The sequence below is a fragment of the Perca fluviatilis genome, chromosome 8 (assembly GCF_010015445.1).
Source record: "Perca fluviatilis chromosome 8, GENO_Pfluv_1.0, whole genome shotgun sequence".
In the NCBI taxonomy this organism is placed as follows: domain Eukaryota; kingdom Metazoa; phylum Chordata; class Actinopteri; order Perciformes; family Percidae; genus Perca; species Perca fluviatilis.
In genome coordinates, this window is record NC_053119.1 from 31536832 (window position 1) to 31560302 (window position 23471).

General features: G+C 39.6%; 1 protein-coding gene across 1 annotated transcript in view; it reads left to right on the forward strand.

The window, feature by feature from the left end:
- The first annotated feature begins 4149 nt into the window (after positions 1 to 4149).
- Positions 4150 to 23471, forward strand: part of LOC120564288 (UPF0606 protein KIAA1549L-like) — a 141179-nt gene continuing 121857 nt past the window's right edge. The window contains exons 1-4 of the mRNA XM_039809145.1: positions 4150 to 4158; positions 5275 to 5446; positions 8597 to 8757; positions 12729 to 12764. Of these exons, the coding sequence (XP_039665079.1) occupies positions 4150 to 4158; positions 5275 to 5446; positions 8597 to 8757; positions 12729 to 12764 (378 nt within the window). The remainder of the gene's footprint in view (positions 4159 to 5274; positions 5447 to 8596; positions 8758 to 12728; positions 12765 to 23471) is intronic.

The following is a 23471-nucleotide window of genomic DNA, read 5'->3' on the forward strand; positions in this document are numbered from 1 at the left end:
TGAATGAGCCAATTAGTGTTGTGTGCATAACAGGCGGAAAGAGTACTGAAAATCTGTACTCAAGTACAAGTACTGTTACATTGCTAAAATATTACTCTGTTACAAGTAAAAGTACTTGTGTTAGAGAAATACTCGCGAAAAAGTACAATTTGTAAAAAAAAAAAAAAAAGTAAGTATTAGTTACTTTTAACCACCGTCACTTCTCCAGACTAGGGCTGGATGTGTGTTTTCCTTTACCAAAAGTTAAAATGCCAACAATCTATTAATCATTAATAATTGATTAGATACAAAACAAGTGTTTTTCCCTCATTTTTTTCTCAAACAGATCTACTGTACCTTTTACAGCCAACACATCAGTCATTGTTGGTGTATGAGCTACAACTTGATAGAAACACATGCTACTCCTTGGTCCAAGGACATCTAACAACACAGAAGTGGAAGACAGATTGATGATGAGGCCTCCTGCAAGTCCTTTTCTAACAAATATTGAATTACAATTTCCTAAGCGGTAATAAATGCATCATATTCATGTCCATAAAGGTACTAGCTGTCTGTGAGCTATTTGGCCTCATCTTCAAAAATGAAGTACCGTAAAACTTCGAATAGGATCCCGGAGTTTTATTTGATCAAATAGACCATTGGGACAGGCATCTATGGGATGTGGATAACCGTATGGGGTTATTTGTAGGGATGCTTGACATTGATTTTGTACCGATATCCGATATACCAATATTGTCCAATGCTTAATTTCCGATACCGATATTAGCAGATACAGATACCGAAACATATGATCGTTTATAGGCTTACTGCCCACTGTTCCATGACTCCCTTGATACTGGGGATTTGAATGTTTTGAAGGACTAGCCAGCAACCGGTAGGCTAACGGTGGCGGGGTGCTTACCTCCCTTCGGAGAAGATGCCAACTGAACATTTCTTTGACTGAGGTAAACTGAAAACAAATAGCAACACAAGAACAAAAATTCAACTCATTCCACTCATTGGGGCTTAGATCTGCCCTGCTCAAGAATTTATTTACTCTACAAACCCTGTGTGTATGCTGGTTGGCCAACAACCTACACCCAAATTTTGTCTGCATTCGCTTTGAGAGGAAACAAGCTTTCCAATAAGGTATAAAATGACATATTTTATTCATTTTAAACCATTTCAGATATTTACCGATATTGAATTTTAAAGCCAATATCGGCCGATAATATCGAGCATAGTTATTTGTCTAAATATGTGTTTCTGCCCCAAGGGACAGGCGTCTGGGACTGGGCTATTATTTGAAGTGTTACGGTAGGCCTGCAACCTTTCTGAGAGTCCACTAATCAGCATAATTCAACACAGCGTAAACTTTGACCTATTTTGATGTTTTTTACATTTTTGGGAAGTTACATTTTTCATTTTCTGCACGACTAACAAAAATGACTGATGGATTGTTTTGGCAAAAGATCTACATGTATGCAATGTTTGTTCTTTGGTGACTAGCGTAACTTGAAATGTATTGAGTTACAATTACTCAATCTCAACATGCTTGATTAGCCTAAATGTAGAGTTACTACAAGTTACAAAAAATTGTACAGTAAGTAATTACATAACTCAATAGGCCTACATAGTTACTTTGCGCCTCTGCCATGCAGGACCCATATATGTGTTCCCAGTTCAAACCCATGGCCACTTGGCCCATAAATATACCATGCAGGACCCATATATGCGTTCCCAGTTCAAACCCATGGCCACTTGGCCCATAAAAATGCCATGCAGGACCCATATATGTGTTCCCAGTTCAAACCCATGCCCACTTGGACCATAAAAATGCCATGCAGGACCCATATATGTGTTCCCAGATCAAACCCATGCCCACTTGGCCCATAAATATGCTATGCAGGACCCATATACAGTGGGGCAAAAAAGTATTTAGTCAGCCACCAATTGTGCAAGTTCTCCCACTTAAAAAGATGAGAGAGGCCTGTAATTTTCATCATAGGTACACTTCAACTATGAGAGACAAAATGAGAAAAAAAAATCCAGAAAATCACATTGTAGGACTTTTAATGAATTAATTGGTAAATTCCTCGGTAAAATAAGTATTTGGTCACCTACTATTTCTGGCTCTCACAGACCTGTAACTTCTTCTTTAAGATGCTCCTCTGTCCTCCACTCGTTACCTGTATTAATGGCACCTGTTTGAACTTGTTATCAGTATAAAAGACACCTGTCCACAACCTCAAACAGTCACACTCCAAACTCCACTATGGCCCAGACCAAAGAGCTGTCAGAGGACACCAGAAACAAAATGGTAGACCTGCACCAGGCTGGGAAGACTGAATCTGCAGCAGGTAAGCAGCTTGGTGTGAAGAAATCAACTGTGGGAGCAATAATTAGAAAATGGAAGACATACAAGACCACTGATAATCTTCCTCGATCTGGGGCTCCACGCAAGATCTCACCCCGTGGGGTCAAAATGATCACAAGAACAGTGAGCAAAAATCCCAGAACCACACGGGGGGACCTAGTGAATGACCTGCAGAGAGCTGGGACCAAAGTAACAAAGGCTACCATCAGTAACACACTACGCCGCCAGGGACTCAAATCCTGCAGTGCCAGACGTGTCCCCCTGCTTAAGCCAGTACATGTTCAGGCCCGTCTGAAGTTTGCTAGAGAGCATTTGGATGATCCAGAAGAGGATTGGGAGAATGTCATATGGTCAGATGAAACCAAAATAGAACTTTTTGGTAAAAATTCAACTCGTCGTGTTTGGAGGAGAAAGAATGCTAAGTTGCATCCAAAGAACACCATACCTACTGTGAAACATGGGGGTGGAACCATCATGCTTTGGGGCGGTTTTTCTGCAAAGGGACCAGGACGACTGATCCGTGTAAAGGAAAGAATGAATGGGGCCATGTATCGTGAGATTTTGAGTGAAAACCTCCTTCCATCAGCAAGGGCATTGAAGATGAAACATGGCTGGGTCTTTCAGCATGACAATGATCCCAAACTAACACACAGCCTGGTGAAGGGAGTGGCCCGTAAGAAGCATTTCAAGGTCCTGGAGTGGCCTAGCCAGTCTCCAGATCTCAAACCCATAGACAATCTTTGGAGGGAGTTGAAAGTCCGTGTTGCCCAGCGACAGCCCCAAAACATCACTGCTCTAGAGGAGATCTGCATGGAGGAATGGGCCAAAATACCAGCAACAGTGTGTGAAAACCTTGTGAAGACTTACAGAAAACGTTTGACCTCTGTCATTGCCAACAAAGGGTATATAACAAAGTATTGAGATGAACTTTTGTTATTGACCAAATACTTATTTTCCACCATAATTTGCAAATTAATTCATTAAAAGTCCTACAATGTGATTTTCTGGATTTGTTTTTCTCATTTTATCTCTCATAGTTGAAGTGTACCTATGATGAAAATTACAGGCCTCTCATCTTTTTAAGTGGGAGAACTTGCACAATTGGTGGCTGACTAAATACTATTTTGCTCCACTGTATGTGTTCTCAGTTCAAACCCATGGCCACTTGGCCCATACAAATGCCATGCAGGACCCATATATGTGTTCCCTGATCAAACCCATGCCCACTCGGCCCATAAAACTTCTATGCAGGATCCATATATGCGTTCCCAGTTCAAACCCATGGCCACTTGGCCCATAAATATACCATGCAGGACCCATATATGCGTTCCCAGATCAAACCCATGGCCACTTGGCCCATAAAAATGCCATGCAGGACCCATATATGTGTTCCCAGTTCAAACCCATGCCCACTTGGACCATAAATATGCCATTCAAGACCCATATATGTGTTCCCTGATCAAACCCATGCCCACTCGGCCCATAAAAATGCCATGCAGGACCCATATATGTGTTCCCAGTTCAAACCCATGCCCACTTGGACCATAAATATGCCATTCAAGACCCATATATGTGTTCCCAGATCAAACCCATGCCCACTTGGCCCATAAATATGCTATGCAGGACCCATATGTGTGTTCTCAGTTCAAACCCATGCCCAATTGGCCCATGCCTGTCCCTCATGGGGCCCATGTAATCAGCTCATATGGGCTTCCTATGTGGGACTCATACTACAAAACCTACATGGGACCCGCTGATTTCACCCAGCCAAAGCCCATGCCCACACAGTAACCATGGAACCCGTACTTAACCCATCTGGGCCCCACATGTCATTGCTGGCTGGGTAGTAATCACTGAGATTGTTTTTTAAACTGAATTAACTTTAATCTGTGGGTTTTGGACAGTTGGTGGAACAAAATAAGAAATGTTATGGCATCAAGTTGGGCTTTAAAAATTGTCACATACATTTTTCACCTTTTTCTAACATTTTATAGACCAAATAATGGATTCATTGAGAATAAAAATGATCATTAGTTGACATTCCGTAGAGCAAATTTTATACTTCTTTTACGTTAAAAAGGTTTCTGTATGGGAGCAGACTCCAAGTCTTATCACATGTTAGAGTATCTTTGAACAGACAGAATCAGAGTATCTTTGCATCAAAAAAGAGAGTTCTCAAAACTGACCCTGCTTTGACCACACATTGTCAAACCTTCAACAACAAAATAAATAGGCAAATTAATTAATAATGATTATAAATATGATTTTAATACATGGTAAACAGGTCTCAAGTCTTTATGCTTTACACAGCCTGAAGCTCTAATGGGAAGTCACAGATGACCAGTTTTATGGCTGCAGAAATGGAGGAGACTGGGAGAGGCGTACAGAGAGAGGGGTTGGGGGTGGGTGGTTGGGTTGTAAAGAAGGGAGAAATCATCCAGCCATTTAATCCCACACATCCCTTCTTTTTGACAAAATCAAATTACCAGACTTGATTAAACCGTGTGATGTGTTTGTCTAAAAAAAAAAAAGTGTTTGATGTATAATGAAAGGAAATTGAGATTTCAAATGACTCAGTTATCCTCGAGTGTCTTCCCCAAGTGCAGTTATCTTGCAGCAAATGGTTTGTCATGATCTAAGCAGCCTAGCCAATTCAGAACTTTGATTGGGCTACTGTTAATATATAATTTTAATCTCTTGGTTTGGAGATATAAAGGATTGCATGTTCAATTTGTCTGTAGACACTCTGTTGTGCTGATATTCTCTATTTTTAAAATGAACTATGCCTAAGACACTTTTAAACAAATTAGTCTAGAGCTGATATGTAATGATAATGTATTTGTATGTAGCCATAAAACATTTTTACAAAATGCCATTATCAGCTTGAGATATTGGACACTTTATTTGTCCTCTTCCAGATGGTGAGGATGCGTCGACTGCCTGGTCCAAAGAACCCAGCAGAGATGACCTATTTTGCCCAGCTGAATGGAGCACCGATCACTGGCTCCACCGCTGCCAAGACCCTTAGCAGTCTGGACTCGCAGACCATGGCTTTGACACTGGGATACTTTGTACAAGTGCAGGCTGAACGTAAGATTATTATCTTACTGGATAGTGTGATGTTACATTTTTGTGTATCATATATGTAAAGGACCAAGCAAGTCAGGCACAAGAGACACAATACAAGTTAAAGGTTTTATTTCATCAAATGCCAGTGTCCATGAGAAACACTTCACTTTAAAGTGGTTATAAACAAATTTAACCCTCTGAGGACGAAAGACGCACGACAACACTCCTACTCAAAAAGCGATATTACAAAAATGTATTTGACATTTTAATAATATATTACAGTACTTTGTTAACCTAAGACTTTGGTAAACTCATTTTAAAGCACTGAAACAATTCGCCCAACACATCAAAAGTTAAGGTTGGCTTTCAAAAGAGATTTAAGGAATTTTAAAAAGCGAACATCAATGTTTCAGCTTTAGCGCCTAATTATCTCTTTACACATTGCTCTAGAAAAAAATGTGGTCTTTACTATACGGAAAGCCAAGTTTGTTCTGAACATTTTGATATGAAACACATGGGGATCGGTTTAATGCAAATGCCCTAAAAAGGTAAATTTAAGAAGATGTGTGAAAATACCCTTAGACCTCAGAGGGTTAACAGGACAATGTAATGCAGCTCTTTCTAGCCTCCTGGGACCTGAAGACTGCAGGGAAAAAACCATGACATTAGTAAAGGGATGACATTACCACTAGCTAGTTTCTTGCTCGGCACAACCGCCTGTAAAATGGACAATTATCATTTTTACACTTTTTTTTGTACAGATTTAACAAACAGGACATAGTGAGCTTAAGAGATGCTTGTAGGTGGATTTTGTTAGCTAAATAGTTACATTCATATTACAGATGCAGTCAACGCACAGAGCACACTGTAGAGACACCACACTGGGGAAAACTTTCCCAGTTTAACTCGTTAAACTTGAGTCCAACAGATAAAGCCCTGGCTTACTGTAACATTGTGTAGCTTTTGGGTATTTCCATAATGCCCAATATCAATACAAATTCAAACTCACAAATTCAAAATCAAAGACTGTTTGTACACACTAATCTGATTAAGATAGCTGAATTAAGTTCAGGAGACTTTAGTTTTTATTTTTTTTGCAGAGTTTGAAGTTTATTAATGAAGGTAAAATCCAAAAACAAAGAGGATAGCAGGGCAAAAAAACATACAAACAAGAAGTCCCAAAAGCACGCAGGCCAGGAAGCAAGGAAGCCAGGAATGAGCAGGCACACACAGTACACCACCCAAAAAAAAACATGAAAAACTCAGAGCGATACCTGACACCACAGAACAGCACCACATGGAACGAAACATAATGAACCCACAAGACACAAAGGAAACACAGAGACTAAATACACAGGGTAATGAGGAAACAAGGGACAGGTGACACTAGGGCTGGGGAACAGGTGAAACACATCAGACAATCACAAGGGCGGGAAAACCAAAAGATAGGAAGTAAAACAAGACAACACATAAGGGAACAGAGAGACTACAAAATAAAACAGGAAATGGAAAACCAAACAGAAAACATGAAACCAACTAAACAAAGAAACTTGACACAGGAACTAGACATGACAGCTACAGTTCCATTTGTAGCACTTACTACAAGTAGTATATAAGTTAGGACCAGGCTAGGTCTAGGTCTAGGTTTGGAGGAGCAGTTTGTAGTTAAATAATAATAATACCCCAGACCAAAATGTAAGTTTGAATGCCGGCTTGTTAATATAAAAGAATAGAAAGAATTTAGAAGCAGGTAGAAATAGTAAATGGTACCAAATAACAGTTTACATACACAATTCACAAAAACATAGACACAATCTTTGCATTTAAATGCAATTTATTCAAGTTTTAACCTTTTCTTGGAATGAAAAAGAAATGAAATACTATTTTTCTTATTTTCCTATTTGGTTTCAAAAATAACTTTCAACTTAAGTACAATTAAAGTTTATTTTTAATTATTATTATTATTATTATTATTATTATCTTGAGTTAACTCAGTTTTAAGTTCTAATTTTAATCTCAGTTAGTCATAAATTCTTATTTCAACTTAGTTAGGGCTATTTTAGAATCGTTGTTATTTATTATTATTGCTATGCCAGTGAGCCACTGAAGCTAAGCTTTTGCAATATCAAACCCATTTGCCAGTTCAGCGCAACATAGGCTACATGGAAAATAACACAAGGAATGTAAAATCAAATATAACATTCACAGTTCAACAGAATGAAAACCTATGGTGAATTATATTCAACACACAGTTAAACCTTAATCAGTCTCTTTTCAACAAGTTCAAAATTTTGCTAGCACGTTGTGCAGTCCATACAAATTCCGCGTGATGTGATGCAGAAGGAAAAAACGTTGTCGGCTTAAAGTGAGTCCACTCTTACAGAAATCCCAAGTCCATCAAACTCCACTCGCATCAAAGAATTGCAGACTAGTCCTACCGCAACCAGGATGAATGAGTTGGTGTCCTTGTACAACAGGATACTTCTTTAACATGACAAATTAATAGGATGCATTACTATTAAAACTTGGATATTCATTTTAATCTTATTTAACCTGGTTGAATCATGAACTTTATACCTAATATTATGAAATTTGTCTGCATATATTTTATTGCTATTTATTCAAATTAACATTAATCTGAGCTATTTTAATCTGGGTTACACATTACAGTCATTCAATGACGTTGCAGATGCGTAAGACTCGGTAACACTGACAATCAGAACAGACTGGTATTTTTTGGGAGGGGGGCTTAAAGAGACAGGCTCTAAAAAAACAGAGCGGTCAGACAGAGGGTCAATACAGGTATATTCAGTCTGGCAGTATGAGAAAAATAATGTGTTTTTTGAACATTAAAGCATGTAAACATTTTCTAGTAGAAAGCCAAAATACAATTATGAACCTGAAAATGAACATAATATGTCCCCTTTAACCTCTTATGCTAAGCTAAGATAACCTGCTGGCTCAAGCTCCATCCAACTCCATCTTACTCTCTGCAAGAAAACGGTTAAACATATTTTCCAAAATGTCAAACTATTCTTTCAAGTGTGTACAACCAGATCCGTTGGTGTGTTTTTTTCTGCTTGTCTTGGTCCAGCCATTTGATGGCTAAACTGCTCAGGAATGATTGTACACACAATCCAATACTGAGGAAGAATATTTGTATGTTTGTAGCTGTGGTAAAGACACCGCCCAGCAACCTGTGGATCATGGCTGTTCTAACGCCTCTCTTCCTGTTGATGGTGGTGATCGGTATGGTGTCCTTCATTCTGTGTAAGAGGAACAGGGTCATCTTTAAAGCTGGCGCCTTCAGGACCTTCAAAACCCGCTCCAAGGTAAGACTGTCAAATTTAGTCGTCCAACTTTATCCCTTTACCCTGCTTTTGTGTACTTCCTTATGTTCCTTTACATCTCCTTTTTCTCTTTGTTCTTCCTCTTATTCTTTCTTTCTTCTAGTATTAATAATAATCAGCTGTTGTCTCACTCTTGAGGAGTAAAGTGTTACCCCAAAATGTTCAAAGAGCACTGCTTCACCTTAACATGTCCCAAAAGCCAATTCTATAGTTACATTTTAACAAAGATTACATAACATGGTTCTGAATGAGTGACACATCACACAGCAAACCCCCCGATTTTCCCATATTTTTGTGTCTTAGTGACTGATGGAAACATCAATTTTTGAAATTGGTCCAGTATTAAGCAAGACCGCTGCTGCACCGAAACATGCTGCAATATAACGTTAATGAGCAATCGCACACCTTCAATTTACATCCACTTGTTTTGCCACTGACATGCTAAGATGTCTGTGTCTGACATTATTATGGAAAGGATCCCTACAGAAGTTAATCTTTTTGTAGCATAAGATCCTTTTAAAAAAAACATGAAATAGCCCCAAAATTGCTATCGCCAAAACAACCAGACTCCATTTAACTAAACAGTAATTTCATCATTATAAAACACACTTCATTCAAAGGCGACAAAAACAAAATAAAACTATTAAAATCAGTCTTAGTTTGTATTTTTGCTGTTCCAACAATCACCACCCTGGTTTGGTTAAAATAAACCCTTAATTCACCCATTTACTTGTGGAAATATGCTGACTCTATACATGCTAAAAGTATTGTTTATTTAAATGGAGTCTGGTGAGTTTGGCAATTTTGGGGTTGTTTCTGGTTAAATTCAAAAGGATCTTACTCTTTGACAAAATGATATCTCTCTGTAGGGATTCTTTCAATAATGTTGTCAGACACTTAGAATAACAATCTGGAAAAATCACTTTTATTGAACCGAAATTCACAATGCCCATTTGCCTGATAGGATTACATTGCAGCCCCGTTCAGCTGCCGATTACAGGAGGTATTAGTGGACCATTTTCAAAGAATTTTGTTCACAGTAGTCACTTAGACACCAATGCATGGGAAAATAGGGTTGAAAAACAAACAAAAATACCATTCAAGTTGTTTCTTCAGGTCACACAAATGTAATCCCATCTGTGCAGGCCTCACTAATTTGTTTTTTCCACTGCCCAATAGCCCGTGGTCATTGCTAATCATGCATGCTTTGAAGACTAATCGGCCGAGGGAAAATGGGCAGGGCTCAGTGTACTGGAAGTGAACATTCGGGTAATGTTGGCCCTTTCACAATAATAGTGCTCACTTGACATCAACTCATTTGAGGTTAAATAAAAATCAATCATTTCAAATGAGTGTGAAATAGATTGCCACCAGCTGGTTTGATCAGGTCAGATTGTTCTCCTGGACACAGTGCGGTGGATGAAGCCATGAACAACAGATGCTTGTGTCACTGCAGTCAGTGAAATGGTAAACAAGCAATAAGCAGGCCAGCATAATTTGTTCTGAAGATGCTCTTGACATGGCTCGGGTTTGTTCAGAATTCCATAATCTTGAAGTTTCACATTTGATATCAAGATTAGACTTCCACTCCAGTGAGAATAACATTGTCATTGGCTACAAATGCACAGAATAACCTGCTTATTGATGACACTCTGGTTAAGGTCTTATTCAGGTCAAGCTGTTTACGCAAAGGAATCTCCCTTATGTTAAAAATAACCCAATACACAGAATAATTCTTTCTCCAGATCAAAGAAGACTTAAAAGCTTTGACAATCATCATCATTGGCCACCAGCTTTGAACACCTCTATAACTTGCAAGGCAATGATTGTGTGACCGTGGGGGTTAGCCAAGCTAGCTCTACCTCTAGCGAGTTAATCTGTTAGCATGTTTAATGCCAACTGACCACTACTTACTGTGCAAGCTATAACGTTATCTCTAGACCACACTGGCTGTGGGTTTGTCAATGTCAATGATTTTATATAAAAAATGTTACAATGGATAGACTTCACAGGGAATTGACTGTGGAAAATTACATTTGTTGTCTTTGTACAACAGTGGCTTTGAGCATGTGCTCTAAGGATCTGGTATTTCTCTGAGACATTCTAAACAGAGCTGGTGTGAGTCTTTTGCTCTCTGATAGATTCACACAAGAATTTGAGGGAAAATTCTGTGATAATAGTCTGTAATATACAGATACTGGAAACTGATTTATATTGAAGAGATCCTTAAATATAGTTTTAAAATGGTTATATATTATGATCAATATTATGAAATATTTTGGAGGGAGGTTAAAGTCTTTATTTAGTTTGTTTCTGCCAGTAAAATTGTGTTTACTTTTGAACATTTTTGCTTTGATTACATGGCAATAAAAAACTATTATTGGAGTGCTCTTCAAAGTACCTTTATATATTATTATCCACATGTAGGATCCAGCACCCAGTCTTCAAAGTCTTCTAAGTTTCAATGTGAGTTGAGCATGTTAAGTCTTATTTTTCATCGAAACTCTCCAATAAACTATGGATGTTTAAAATCGACAGTTTGTGTAAAACGTGTGTTCCCCTTTGACTTCTCTGAGGGGTGATTAAAGGATACGAATGGTGATATTCTACTGGTTATCATCAAATCCCATGAAAAGACCAAAACCAACCATGAATTGATCTAGATTGTGGGAATCTAAAGCCTGATATATCTTATTCCTATGTGCCATAGAGCTCCATTGTCAAAACATACTAATGGGGCACGCAGTTGCAATGGCCGACATGTTCCTTTACAGTACCATGAACATGTGCACTTTATTTTTGAATCAATCCCACAAACGCTGTCCTGCTGTCCAGGGATGTATTCGGACAAAAAATCAGCCCGGGACTTTGGGATAGAGCGGCCTTTAATGAAGTGCGCACCTAGAACATTTTCTGGAAGAAATGTTAATAGTAATAATACTACCTAATGTAATACAGATGTAAAACAAATAAAACTAAGCCTTTGTGGTATGAAGAGAGTCTGATGTTGTTAAAGACTTTCAACTCAGGATGTTTTGCACACCTGTCTCCTCAATTTTAATTAATTCAAAACAAGACCTGACTAAGTATAAGTGAGTTGGAACAATAAGTACCAGTTCACTGCAAACTACTGCTAACCTCTGTACCAAAAACATGTAGATGATCAATAGAGCGCACAGTCAATAACTTAAGGACAATAACAAAAAAAAGACAATCAAATACAATAAATTAAATGTGTGGCCTATTTTAATTAGTTGAGGAGTTTAGGAACTCATTTTTATGATATCATATTAAATGAATTAACTATTCACTCTCAACCAGCAAATGCACAATTTACTCCGGTTTGAGTAATGTTTGCTAAAACCTACAGTAAGTGCCTGCCCAAGCTGTTTTAGGAAATCACTGAGCCTTTTAAAGAAATGAAATTAATGTTTGTTTGTGACGCGTTTTTCAGTAGGAACCAATGGGTTCGGGCCTCATTGATTTTCAACCTCCCTAAGTATTGAGAAACACTAACAGATTGTTGGTTTTCATCTTTTCATAGGATTTGTTGACAATACTTCCTACCCCCCTACTTCCAGTGCCCTTGCTCGGACCATCCATCTTTGAACTCTGCCTTCATTTTGATCTGTAAAGTTTTGTGACTATCTTGCACGGTTGTGACGCTAATGCAGTGACCAGAATTTGGCAGCATACAGACATATAAACACCTGGCAAAGTACTCAAAACCACTTTAGTAGTTCCTGCTACATTAGATGTCTCCAGGACCACATTTTGCGATGATGCAACACACACAAACACACAGGTAAAAACAATACCAGCGTCTCTGTCACGGCTGGTAAAAATATGTCACTTCTTTCTATACTATCCAATCCTATCCTATTCTACTCTATTCTATTCTGTTATTATATTAACCCTTCCTGACCTTGTCCCTCGACTTTCTCCCTGTTTAGACCTCGTATCGAAGGGAGGGAAGTTACCACCACCAGGTATTCACTAGACAGTGGTTTGATTGATGACTGAATGACTGACTGAATTACTTATTGCATTACTGAATGAATAATTTACTGCATTGTTTGCTGATTTTGACTGACTAACTGACAGTCACTAATGGACAACTGTTGTGTTGGCTGCTTATTTCTGTATGTGCTGCCTGCTGTTGCTGGGTAAATCTGTGCATGTGGCTACTGTGCTGTCGATATGACTTATTCCCAGTGGCGCAAAAAGTGGGTATGCGCTATATACAGTGCATAGGGGCGCAGCACCATGGGGGGCGCCAAGCGATGGTCAAAAAAAAAGAAATACATTTTATTTTTTTGGTATTTTCTATATGTAGCTGCTGTTGTGCGTTTCTAATGTTATATAACATTTTAGAGGACTAACATGCTAGAATAGGCGCCCTATCTCATAATTGTCCATCATAGAACTTTGACATAGAAGAGGGAGGGGATTACGAATCCTACTATGGCCACGCCAAGACCCGCCCTTCAATAGCAGCGCTGAGTGAGCAGGTACGAGTAGTGAGTTTTCTATGGAAATAGATGGATAAAGCAAAAAAGCTGCAGGAAAACCGCAATTCCGCAAAACTGAGGTTGCTGAGCTGAAAACTGGAAAATATACACTCACCTAAAGGATTAAAGGACACTGTGTGTGTCTGTGTGTGAGTGTGAGTGTGAGAGAGAGAGAGAGTGTGCAAGGAGGAGAGGGTGACGCAACCCGGGGGTTGCTCGGTCACGTCCAGATTAGCCGTTAGCTCATTGAAGCTAGGCTATGTGTTAGCTGCACAAAAGCTATTTAGCCTCAAGAATACGATAGTGGGGTGCGTTGCAACGCCACGTGACTAAGCTAGTCAGTTAACTCTCAGACTAACGTGTGGTTGACAAAGAGACACACACTAGCTACTTTGCTATGGGCTAGCGGTTAGCTATTCAACATAAGTGACTCGCTGTTGGCCAGCTGTTCACTTGGGCGTGTGTATGTCCATACGTGTGTGTGTGTGTGTGTGTGTGTGTGTGCGTGTGTTAGTGAAAGAGGAAAGAAAGCCCCTTAGGAAAGGGAAGGCACGTTGAAAAACCTGATTACCTCACTCAATACAATAACTAAAACTCTGTGAAAGGGGAGTTAGCAGGTAGCAATTACAGTTTTAACAAGCTACATATTCAACACAACATCGTGATCAAATGATACATTCACAGAAATAGATTTGACTCGGCGGTCACAATCATAGATTAATAAATCAAACGCGCACCAATAGCGCTTATTAATCAGATCACATTAATGGCAACACAAATAGCAACAATAGCAAGTTACTCATTAATAAAACACACTATTTATCTCTGCCCAGACCATAAGCCTTCTTACTGTGTGTTCAGTCCATTTGTTCCTGTCCATAGATTTCCACAGAAATAAAACAGAACGGGTCCATGTCGCTCGTCAGCGGCCACGGAGAAAACTTCCTCTCCAAAAAGGCAGCAGGGAGAAAGTTTAGTTGACTTGAGAAGAAAAGCGTTCTTTCCTTCGTCTGCAGACATGACAACACTGGTGTGTCGTTTCATAGGATCCACAGTGCTCCCAGCACCGAAATCAAATCCACTTTCTCCAGAAAATAGAATTTTTAGCACAAGCACTTGGGCGCTGACCTGTATTGGGGACCAAGAAGCTGGTTAAACCTGATTTAATCAAAAAGGCCTCAGATTGAGCTGACCAGAGAGACAAAGGAATCGTGGCCTGTATGTAAACCCCAAAGCCTGGTTAATTCACACCTCTATGCTAAAGTCCCAGCCAGAAGGGACAAGTGTCACAACTGGCAGGAAGTCAAAGAACTACAAGATTGTAGTCTCGACACTTTCAAGAGTTTCGAGTCTTCCTATTGGGTCAGCGGGACCATAAACACAGCATGGAGTCTTGACCTATAAATAAGCCTGATCACCCAAAATCCTGTTGTCTTCACTTGCAACTCACGTTGCTGACAGGAGGCGCGCAAGCGCTTGTGCTGAACCTCCATTTTCTGGGGAAAGTGGATTTAATTTTGGTGGATCCTTGAAAACGCACCAGTGTTTTTCATATCTGCAGTGAGAAGGAAACAACGTTTTTCTTCTCAAAGTCGACTAAACTTGCCCCTTGCTGCCTTTTTGGAGGGAAGTTTCTCCGTGGCCGCTGACGAGCTCCAGGGACCCGTTCTGTTTCATTTCTGAGGAAATCTATGGACAGGAACAAACGGACTGAACACACCGGTAAAAGGCTGACGTCTGGGCAGAGATAAGTAGTGTGTTTTATTAATGAGCAAAGGGTTCGCTACCACTTGTTGCCATTAATGTGATCTGTGATTTTAATTATGTACTGGTCTATACGTGATTATTAATCTGTTTTCTGTGAATGTATAAATTGATCACTATACTGTTTGATTTTGTTGTGTTAAGTAGCTGGTTAAAACCGTAAGCGCTACCTGCTAAACCACTCCTTTCACGGAGTTTAGTTACTGTCTGCGAAACAATCGCGGAAATCAGCTGTTAGCCACTGAGTTGGCCGTTATCGATAACTAAGATCAGAGATGTGTCTTTTGTTTTCCTCCTTTATTCTGTTCCCTTTAAACACAAAAAACACGGACAAAGCAGCCACGTAGCTCCCGCTAACAACGCTGCTAGCAAGGTCGAGGGTGGGGGTTGCCCAGCAAACCCACCTCGACCTGTTCAACCCTCTCCGTGCACCCAGCACCACTATCGCCCTCTTGAGGCTAAATAATTTTGTGCAGCTCACAGGAGTAGCCATTTTGGGAGTTGTTTTGTGTTAGAACTACACCCCGACACCACCCTCCTCTTTCACTCTCTACTCACACACAAACACACACACACACACACACACACACACACACACACACACACACACACACACACACACACACACACACACACACACACACACACACAAAAACAGACGTGTCCACAACACATGCTGTTTTGTTTTTGCTTTGTTTTGGGTTGTGAAACTGAAAAAGGTATATACGTTTTATTATTGAAGGATTATTGATTGGCTACTGATAATTGGTGTTACGAATAAATTGGATTGTAATTAATTAGCAGTTGCTGGTGATTATTTGTGTATTTGTTGTGATAATTGCTGGTCGACGGGTCCGCTACGAAATCACCCCTTCCCTTTAATTCCTTTTAAAGGATTTTTACAGAAATGAGACTGTTCCACAGTTTGATTATTGGTCCCTGACTTGCAGGGTGGTGCCCCGTTTTGATTGTTTGTCGATTTGATAAAGTTATTAATAACCATATTCATAACTTTATTAATATTGATAAAACATATTTGATAATTTGCCAATGATCAAATCTGTACCCTACGTGAATCCTACACCTGTTACAACCAGAGTTGAGATGGAAAGCTAAGATTTTGGTGTGTCAGCCCAGCCCAGTCTCATGCCAGGTCGTTATATAGTCACGTTATTGTAATCTATTAAGTCGTGGACAGGTTACGTAAATGCCGTTTTTTTCGTGTGGCGATTACGAAATTGAAAGCAATGCATTTTAATGGGAAGCATATTTCGTGATTCCATAGCGAAGCAGTGAAGTAATTGATAAGGGGCGAAGTCCGCGTAAGGGAGGTTGGTCGGGGTAGATGGGTCATAAAACACAGGACTTTCGCACGCGCCCCGGAGCGACGATCCGTAGCGTGTGGCAGTACCTTTGTACCCTGGGTTCCTTACCCCGTTCTTTTTTCCTAACCCCAACCGTCTCGTTATTGTGGCGTTTCATTTCCCGTGTCCCGTGTGGCACGGTTCCTTACCCCGTTCTTTTTTCTAACCCCAACCGTCCCGTTATTGTGGCGTTTCATTTCCCGTGTCCCGCGCGTGCGCGGCCGCGAGTGGCCGCCGCCGCCGTTATTTTGGCGGGGGGGGCTACCTCATTTCACGTGTCGCGTCCCCCAGAGCAGGTTCGAAAGCGTGACCTGTACACGTTCAAAAGTCGTTGCATATACACGAAAAAAACGTAAAAATCGTAACCTGTACACGAAATTATGAATCAAAATAACGTGACTATTACACAACCTGGCGTGAGACCGGGTTGGTCAGCCGGTTTTATAGGTTAAGGCCCCATGCTGTGTTTATGGTACCTCTGAGCCAATGGGGAGATTCCTTCATGAAGGTCCACTCAGGACGCCATTTCATGGCCCCCTTATCTCCTTTCCTTCATTTAGGAGTTTGGAGCAAGGGATGTGGAACTTACATGTAGGCCTCTGTTTGAAAGACCACATGGTCTCTGAGTCTTTTGTCTCTGAGTGCCCGTTGGCCAGTGTTCTTTTGTACAAGATCAGTTTATGCACATTTGTTTGGATCCAACAACTTCTATGTCCAAAAGGTCAACGGTCAACTTCATCATAATGGTCTGCAAAAACACTTTTCATGCCATTATTTAACGCCATAACTCAGGAACAGAAGGGGAGATTGTGACCATGTTTCACATTTGGTCGGATATTGATTGGTGACACTAATCTTGGATGTCCATCTTGAAACTGTGTTGATTGTTTGGATCTTCTGTGCTTCTGTGTGTGAAGCATCCACATTTCGCCAATTTTTATTAAATTGCTTCAAAGTCTTCACTACATAAATTATGTGAGTCTGGACAGACATGGATGTAAACTGCAACTTGACTGGTTGGAGGCATACAACTGCAAGGCGGTAATTCTAGTTATATAAGGTTCTCCACTGAATGATATACTTTATCATGGCTAGACCCAAAGCAGAGCAATGGCCACAGACCATGGATAAAAAAATTGCTAGAACAGTTTGAATTACAAAGAACCATACAGAGGCCACGTCTGTGGTTACTGTTGCTGTGGTAGAGCATGTCAGCTGATTTACAGGTTATTTTGGTCCAGCCTTTCCCGTCCTCATCCCTCGAGAGGCAAAGTGAGGGATGGATGGATTACAGGAAATTTTTGTAATGGAGTAATGGAGCTAGTGTGACTCCAAAGCACAACAGGTTGTAAACACCCCCAAATATATGTACATGATGTGTCTGTTGTCCCCGCTTTACTGTATCTTCTTATACTATAGTATTATATAAACATTTAAATTTCCAAGCTCTAAGGTTTTGTTTGTTTTTACAATCCTTCATAAACATTTAACATTACAGTATGTAATAATATTTTTTTTTTACGAGAGAGCTCATCAAATATTAAAGAGTCCCGAAATATGAGATTTCACAAATGGTGCCGTGAGGCTACAATCACTGTTCCTATCCACAGCGGTATTTACCCTCTTCCAATCCCAAGTAGAGAGCAAATGAGATAAATATTTAAAACCGGAATTTGTTTGGGAAAAACTTGTAGCAATGTGATTAAAGCATAGATTCAAATGTTTTTGAATCTATCTTAATACAAGGCTCACATGCCCACATGTGCATTGAAAGACTTACAGGTCACTGTAAAATCACAGCTACTGTCCACAATAGCTGTGATTCTGACTTTCTTAGATAGTAAACACAGAGATGTGACAGGAATTGAGAGGCTTAAATTGAACAAAGGCCCCCAGCTGTACCCATACCAGGGACATTGTGATAATGTGGTGAGCATCTTAGACCCCTAAACCACCAGGATACACACATAGATCCCTTCCTAAAGGTGATTCCAGTGTAAGAGATGGGGGGCACTTGTCGGTCAAAGTTGAAATGTAAAATGATAATTTGAAAATGTAAAGTTCAATGTAAAAAGTCAAATTTAAAATGCAAAGCTTAAATATAAATGCTTAAACTGAAATCTTTTATTGAATGACAGAAACATCAAATATGAAACTCAAAATGTGAAATTGAAAACTAAATCTAAATATTTAAATACAAAAATTTGGTAATTGCTATTTTTGATTTTAACATTCAACTATTCTTTTAACATTTTTTCAAGTACTTGTCATCGTTAGACTGGAGGGTCTCAAGTCCGACAATTTTCATCCGTTATTTCCCCACTAAATTCACTTCTGAGAACGTTTTTGAGAACGTCAGATTTCGACCTCATTCCGCTCGCCAGTTCCGGGTGAGTCCCGACTGCCCTGCCGCTGACTGAACATGTCAGGTCGGCCAAAATGAACGGCGACAGCCCCCCAGACTGACGACGGCACGGGACACACCATACAGATTCGAGTCACTGACCTCGCCAGACGTCCAACGGCCAATAATCGGCCCTGTATGTCAGCACCTTTACAGCTGATGGGGTCTCTCACGTCAGACTGGAGAGTCCGACAATATATCGGAGCAAATGTGTAAGCTAGTTGCAGCCGGCATTGCCTACTCGCCGGCCGGCCAATGAAGCTCAGAGACTCCACTGTCAGCTGGAAGTCTGTCAAGTCTCCCACCAGCCATTGGGCCACGCCTCCTCATTTGAATTGATAAGTGTCACTTCAAATTGAAAAGCCTTAATGTTAAATAGAAATAGCAGTGGTGAATCTTAAAATGTCAAAAGGCAATTATCAAATATAAAATTCAAAAGATAAAACTTAAAATTGAAAATTATTACATTTCAACTTTGCTTTTTCAGTTTCTTTTCTTTTTTAAATTATGGCATCATTTTTCTTAGTAGAGTAGTAAAATAATATTTTTAATTTGATCTTGTTTCGTTTTCTCTTTGGACTTTCAATTTGAATTATGAATACATATTTCCTCCATAGGGGACCCCCTCTTATACAGTATGTCCCTTGAAAGAATTTAAGTAATCTGTTTTTCAAACTTCTATAGTCTCTATTATGTACGGAGCCCCTAAAGTCCCAAACTTAAGTCAACTTGTGCGCAGTTATTAAATTGGGTGTTGTTATTCTTGCTAAGAAGGAAGAAGTTACTGTAGTTTTTGGGCTAGGACGCTAGCGAGCTATTTGAACTAATTAAAATAGGCCATACATTTAACAGAGTTTAACAGTTAATCAATTGTTTTGGTGTCAGCTATGGCCCACAGTAGCCTGTGTTCTGGTAAGAAATTAAGTTGCAACAAAATCCAGCTTACGTCTCATCGTCTGCTTATTTAGGGACGTTACAATGAGTACTCTATCTCGATTCTGCATTTAGTTAGATCTCAATGTGCAAATTAGGTTTTTAAATCACTTTTTGCAAGGAAGACTTGCTAACTACTGTTACTACTCATAGCTTTTGTTGGGCTTTCTTTAAGCTAGCAGTAAGTGGCGGAGTTAGATGACCTTTCAAATTCCATTTTCCCCTAAAAATGTAGTCACCCTCTACTAATTGCATTTAGACTTGACCAGAAAACCTTCAGATGTGGTCTGGATGATCCGACCGCAGTGTCTGATCACAGTGCATTCTGTGTGTATTTAAACCTTAATGCCAAGTGTCATTTGAATACTAACCAGACCAAAGCAAAATAATAGACTCCATCAATGATTTATATTAGGTCTGCATCTGTGTTTAAGCATTAAAGAGGGATTTTGCGGAGTCCGGCTGACTTCATCACTCAGCACGTCTAATGTGCAGCTGAAACATTCTTCAAAATGTCTTTTACTCCCTCTGAGCTTTCTTGTATAGGCGTGAAAGCAACAGATAGTTGGCTTCCATGTGGATTACAATATAGGTGGAATCAGCAAAAGTAAAGGCAATCCATTTTTCATTTGTGAGGTGTTCAATGTGTGTTCAAGTTATTTAGCATTTTGCTGCATCATGTCCCATACCCACTCCAGGGTTTATCTAACTGGTGCAGCACCATAATGATGTGAGCCCTAGTCTACCCTGCTGTGTGTTTTATTTTATTTCTTAAATGTGGTACATTTTTTTGCATGTAGCTTTGTGGTAAGCTTCCACTATTCGCCCTGCTAGAGCTGAATCTAAATCAATATGGCTGCAGGGGGAATAGAGCATATCTCATCCATCTGCTGTACCTCATCAAGCTGCTGTTGGCTGTTGCTCTGAGTTCAAATTAGACAAGAGGAGAAGCTACAGTTTGATAGTACAGGCAAGGTAAATAAGTGTATATAATTTCGTGTTGCAGCGGGATTGTGAGCGCAGTCACATGAGTAAAAGAAATGGTTGGATGCTGTTTCACTGTCTTTCTCTCTCTTCTCTGTTGCTCTTTTACTCGTTCACTGTTCTAAATGGATATGGAGAAAACCACCTTGTATCTCTGACTGACTGATAAGAGGCTCACGCCGTACAACAAGTCTTGTCCGCCGCCAAAGATGTCTTTAAACTGAACTGAGCTGCTCAACCAAGATGAAAGATGGCCATTTGTTAAGTCAACATGCTGTCAGTGGACAGCGAAAGAGAGGGAGAGATGGTGGCGGAGATAGTAAAGATAGGGTAAAGAGAATATTCACAAAGGAAGAAGATGCAGAAGGATATGTGAGTGTGAAAAAAACAGACAGAGAAAGATTTTTTTTTTTAAACAGTGCAGTAAAATACAAGTCGTGAAATGTCAGGCGCACTTTTCAAGGTTACACCCCTCGGCCGTGTCATTTCTGAGAATCTATATTGTCTCCATGCATGACATCCATTATCCACCAGCCACAGAATGATGCATCTTTTACTGCCAATGTGCAACCCTGACACTACATGTTTTTACACACACACACACACACACACACACACACACACACACACACACACACACACACACACACACACACACACACACACACACACTTAACACCTCAGAACCAGCATGAGGGCATAGGCGAACTAATGTTGCACTCTCCATACATCTTTCACACAATATAGTCACAACTGTCATCATACATCACTTCAGCGACTACAAGGCGCATGCACATACATGCAATATCAATCCATATATTCATGCCATGGTGAGAAGGCGCATATCCCCATTCTCTCTCTAACGTGTGTGTGTATAAGCACATATCAATTTCCCGACACTGTGTTGGAACTCGCTGATGGCAATGCAGTGTATTTTTGATGAATTATTGACAACGCCTACATCCAGATGCCCATGCTGCCTGACCTCACATGCACTCAGAATTTAGCATGCATCATCAAATGCATTAGGCGTCCCATTTTAGAGCTGCTCAAAATAGAAAAGGGAAGGCAAAAAATCTGGGATTTGTCTGCTTAGTTGTGTAACCTAAAAAAGGACTTTCTTCTGTCTTCTTTTTTCTCTCTCATTCTTTATTCCTTAATTTAAAATGTATTATATATATAACACAAACACGGACTAAAAAGAAATTAAAACCAGGCGCTAAATGGAAGAGGGACATAATTTAATGTAGGCTACTGACGTACAACCACATTACGCATTGTAAAGTTTTTTTATGAATACAATAGACATATTACATACCAGAGGGCCAATTCGGGGTCGGTTTTGAATCATTTACAATCCCGTAACTGTCTCCCATCTTTTAAAAGCCCAACCGAGATTGACTTGAGTTTTCGCCCGTCGCCTGTCAATTTCTCTTTCAGCTTTTATTCCTTAATTTAAAATGTATTTAGTGATACACAGAATGTGTCAAGGCCTTGGAGGCTTTAGCAAAACCCATAATTTTTACCGTTTTCTCTTTGTCTATTTATGCAAAAACCCCTGACAGCAAATCACCTGTGTTTATCTTTTGGGTGGAAAAATAGTACCCAGTAGGCAGAAATTCATTTTATTAAAGTGGCTATGTGTAACTTTCAGTTTGTATTGATTCCAGTGGCCACTTTGGACAAAAGCGGTAGTGTTTTTAATTACACTCCTGCTGTCTTAAAGGTCTTTTCTTTTTGGTGCTGTACCCACTGTATTACTGAGTTAGGTTATATAGTTGCAATGAATATTTTGCTCAGACAGAAAATCATTTATTTACAATAAGAAAATATGTTACAGATGCGTCATTGCATTTCAAGTGTTGCATTCGGTAACTTAGCCTGGATCTATCGTGAGCTAAACCGGGTAACGTTATCAATGTCACTGTATCAGAAGCCTAAGCATTAAGAGTTTGTTGTAGCAACGAACATAATAATAACTTTAATTTATATAGAGCATTTCATGAAACCCAAGGATGCTGTACACAAGAACATGGGGACAAGGGAAAAGAAAATAGTAGGCTAACACAAACACGGACTAAAAAGAAATTAAAACCAGGCGCTAAATGGAAATGGGACATAATTTAATGTAGGCTACTGACGTACAACCACATTGCACATTGTAAAGTTTTTTTATGAATAAAATAGACATATTACATACCAGAGGACGAATTCGAGGTCGGTTTTGAATCATTTACAATCCTGTAATCCTCTTAAAAGCCCAACCGAGATTGACTTGAGTTTTTGCCCGTCGCCTGTCAATTTCTCTTTCAGCTTTTAGTTCCTAATTTTATTTCCTGTTTTCTGTGAATGCCCTGTCCCAGTATCATACCTACAACAGATATCTTCTGAAATAAAATTAAAATACAATTAGGACTATGTAAAAAAATCTCCTGCTACCCTTTTACCTGGCTGGATACTTACTAACACAGGGTTTTCTGGTGTTACCCCGAAATCTGTGACCCATCAGAATGTGTGATTGTAGAGCCGGTCTACCTGCCGTGAATCATTTTAGGCTGGGCCATCTATGCAGCACAACAATACTTAATTCAGAATGGTTTGACATATTTTGCCTTTAACAAATATTGCTCCCCCCCCATGCAATTTAGATATTGCACTAGTCCATATTGCGATTTCAATTAAATTGCAACAAAAGTGTAAGTTATTGTGGCAATAAACCCTTTTCTGATTCTGATT